Raw genomic sequence first — 3,149 nt, 5'->3', positions numbered from 1 at the left:
CCCCTGACCTGCTGGTACCAGTGTTTGGCCAGCCACAGAAAGCTCTTGAGGGCCCCCCCCCAACCTGGCAGCCCCCTGACCTGCTGGTACCAGTGCTTGACCAACCGCAGGAAGCTCTTCAGTTTAGTTGGCCGATGCTTCACGAAGTTTCTCTGCAACTCGCTGAAGGATGGAGAGAAACTTCCAGGGTACCCATTAGCCTTGATCAGATTCACATAGACCTCAGGGGGTAGCGGAGAGTTGGGACACGAAGGCCCTGAGGAGAGTGGGATCAGAGACTGAGTGAAGATGCTGGAAGCCCTGGGGAACCAAGTAGTCATTTGGGGAGGACCTGGTCATTCTGCATCCAGGGAGACTTGAGCCCTGAGTGAAGGTCTTTCCATTGAGATTCATATTCTCTCTCCCCCTATGCCCCATTTCTCTCTCTCGCTCTCTGATTTGTTTTTATTTTTCCAGGGCAGAATTTTGCTGTGTAGCCCTAGCTGTCCTGAAACTCACTCTATAAACCAGGCTGGCTTCGAAGTCACAGAGATCTGCCTGCGTCTGCCTCTGCCTCCCGAGCATTGTGGTTAAAAGCGTGCACCATCACCACAGAACTTTTCTGGTGAGGTTCAAAAAAACAAAACAAAAAACCAAAAAACTTCATTCTTTAAATTTTACTTTGGTGACTTCTTCCATAGACTGGCCTGGCCTCAAACCCTTAGCGATCCACCTGATCCTCTCTCCTGAGTGCTGGGATGAAAGGCATCCTCCACCACACCCAGCCTGGAGGGCCAGCTTTGGCATTCTCCATGTTTCAGGTTGTCCCTGGAGGCCCCCAACACTTCCAGCTTTCCTTAGTGTCTGTTTTATCAATAGATCTTTTTCTAGGACATTGGTTGGAATATGCCGCTATTTGTAGGGGAGAACCGAGTGCTGGCCACCCTGTGATGACTTCCTTCCCACTTCTAACACCCGTGGAGCAATGACACACATCCTGTAATCAGTGGGAGTTGGCGCACAATACAAAACTCTTTAGAGTTTGGATCTGGAGATGTATGTATTTTTTACATATCCATGTGTGTGCATGTGTGCCTGTATGAGTTTGTATGTGCACAACACACATGGGTGCTCAAGGAGCTCAGAAGAGGGCACTGGGTCCTATGGAGCTGGAGGTTCAGGTAGTTGTGAGCTGCCACGTGGTCATAAACTAGGTCCTCTGCGAGAATCTCCCTGAAGCACTGAGCCATCTTTCCAGGCCTGGTTTGGATAGTAAGTCTTCCTGAAGACTCACGTGCTAAAGGTCTAGCTGTCAGTCTGAGGTGCTGTAGGGTGGGAGCAGAACCTTTGAGGGGTGGAGACTAACGGAAGGGTGTCGGGCCATTGGGGCCACCTCTTAAGGGAACAGAGACGCTTCTCCTCTAGATTTCTCCCCCCCTCCCACCACTCCTTCCTGGAAGATGAGCAAGTCTCTTCCTCCATACATTGCTCCACGCTATCCTGGTGTGTTGGCCAGAAACAACAGGAAGGAACGCGTGATTGGTTGCTGAAGCCTCTGACACCGTGAGCCCAGCCCCGGCTTGCCTCCTTTTAAGTTGCTTGTCCTGGATGTTTTGTCCCAGGATGATGAAGCTTACGGACATCAGACTGGGGTCACTGGCCTCAGAGTAAAACATGGTGGATAGCAAACACAAACAAAACAGCAGGTGTAGGTGACTTAGCCGCCTAACTCTGAGGCTGCCCCCAGTTAATGGATACACTCTTCAGGGCAATGGGGCGGTGAGTGAGGTGGAGGAGGTCTCTATAGTAATCATTTGAGTTCTGCAGAGGCTGAGTAAGGCATCTAGTGCCTTCCCCTTTCTGTTTTAATTCCCTAATGAAGTGTGTATCCCCTAGTCCTGTCCTGGCCACAGGTCTGCTTCTGGGAATGAAGTGCGTGTCCAGACACAGCAAGTGTCGTGTAGGAAGGACTCAGTTCCTGATCTGATCCTTTCCTGAACATTCTCTGGGGTTCCCCAGCAGAGCTCCTCGTTTTCCACTGTGGGCCGTGTGTTCATAGTGTGCCTCTGTGATAAGTTTCTGTTTCCCAACTCCGAGTGTGAGTCTTGAGCACACTGTGGCAGCTCAGCCCCAGCCCAAGACATGGGTAGGATGGAGGAATGCATGTGGCCACCAGACGCAGGGGGTAACAGCCTCCTGAGGCTGGCAGGCTGGGCATGTAGGACTTCTGTTCCCCTTACCCAGGGCTCTGTAGGCAGGCACAATGGTGACAGAAATGGGCTCCCAGGTCTCCCTTGTCCGGATAGTGAAGATGAGACCTCTGGGGACTCCTTCGGTCACTCCCAGGTTACAGAGCCCAAGGTCCAGCAGGTCTTGGCAATAGAACATCCTTTTCTGGATCAGACTCAGTGCAGCCTGGTGGTGCTTAGCCTCTTCCTGGAAGCTGTGGAAGCAGCTCAGGAACACCACCAGCTCCACATCCGTGGTACTCCTAAGCACTGTGCCGTTTCCGAAGGAGCCCACCTGCAGAAGACAGAACTCTGTCATCCCAAGGCCCTCTGCTATGCGCCCGGCAACCTTGGGGCCCTTCACGCAATAGATCCCTTAATATATAGATCCCTTTAATATATAGTCCTTCAGCAAGGCCTAGGAGAAAAGTGCTGCCATGGGGTAGACAGACGGAGGATGAATTTGGGGCTCGGGAGCTCTGGCTGCTGGCACCCAGCACCAGGCTTTCCTTATGTTCTGTTACAGGGTCTTCCTGCGCAGTCCACAGCCGGCCTGGAACTTGCTGTGTATCTCAGGCTGCCCTTGGCTCATGATCCTCCTTATGGATTTAGTCTCCCAAGCAATGGGACAGATGTGCCCCCACCATAGCAGCTCTTGACCGCACCATCCACCTTTGGAGACTCAGTCTTGTCCAACCCAGGAAAATACCCGCCCCAAGGGAACAATGACAGAGTGTCCCTAATCTGAACACTCCAAATGTTCAAATCCAAGAGTATTTTAACTGCCGCCAGGCGTAGAAAATTCCACACCTAACCTCATATGACCAAAAATATTGTACAGAATTGCCTTTGGGCCGGGCGGTGGTGGCGCACGCCTTTAATCCCAGCACTTGGGAGGCAGAGGCAGGCGGATCTCTGTGAGTTCGAGACCAGCCTGGTCTA

General features: G+C 52.1%; 1 protein-coding gene across 1 annotated transcript in view; it reads right to left on the bottom strand.

The window, feature by feature from the left end:
- Positions 1-3,149, bottom strand: part of LOC101993283 (2'-5'-oligoadenylate synthase-like protein 1) — a 14,624-nt gene that overhangs the window by 7,021 nt on the left and 4,454 nt on the right. Inside the window, exons 2-3 of the mRNA XM_005344284.2 lie at positions 2,220-2,502; positions 81-256 (exon numbers count right to left, since the gene is read on the bottom strand). Of these exons, the coding sequence (XP_005344341.1) occupies positions 81-256; positions 2,220-2,502 (459 nt within the window). The remainder of the gene's footprint in view (positions 1-80; positions 257-2,219; positions 2,503-3,149) is intronic.

This window comes from Microtus ochrogaster, chromosome 2, assembly GCF_000317375.1.
Source record: "Microtus ochrogaster isolate Prairie Vole_2 chromosome 2, MicOch1.0, whole genome shotgun sequence".
In the NCBI taxonomy this organism is placed as follows: Eukaryota; Metazoa; Chordata; class Mammalia; order Rodentia; family Cricetidae; genus Microtus; species Microtus ochrogaster.
The sequence above is the reverse complement of the archived record's forward strand: the minus strand, read 5'-3'. Positions and strand labels throughout refer to the sequence as shown.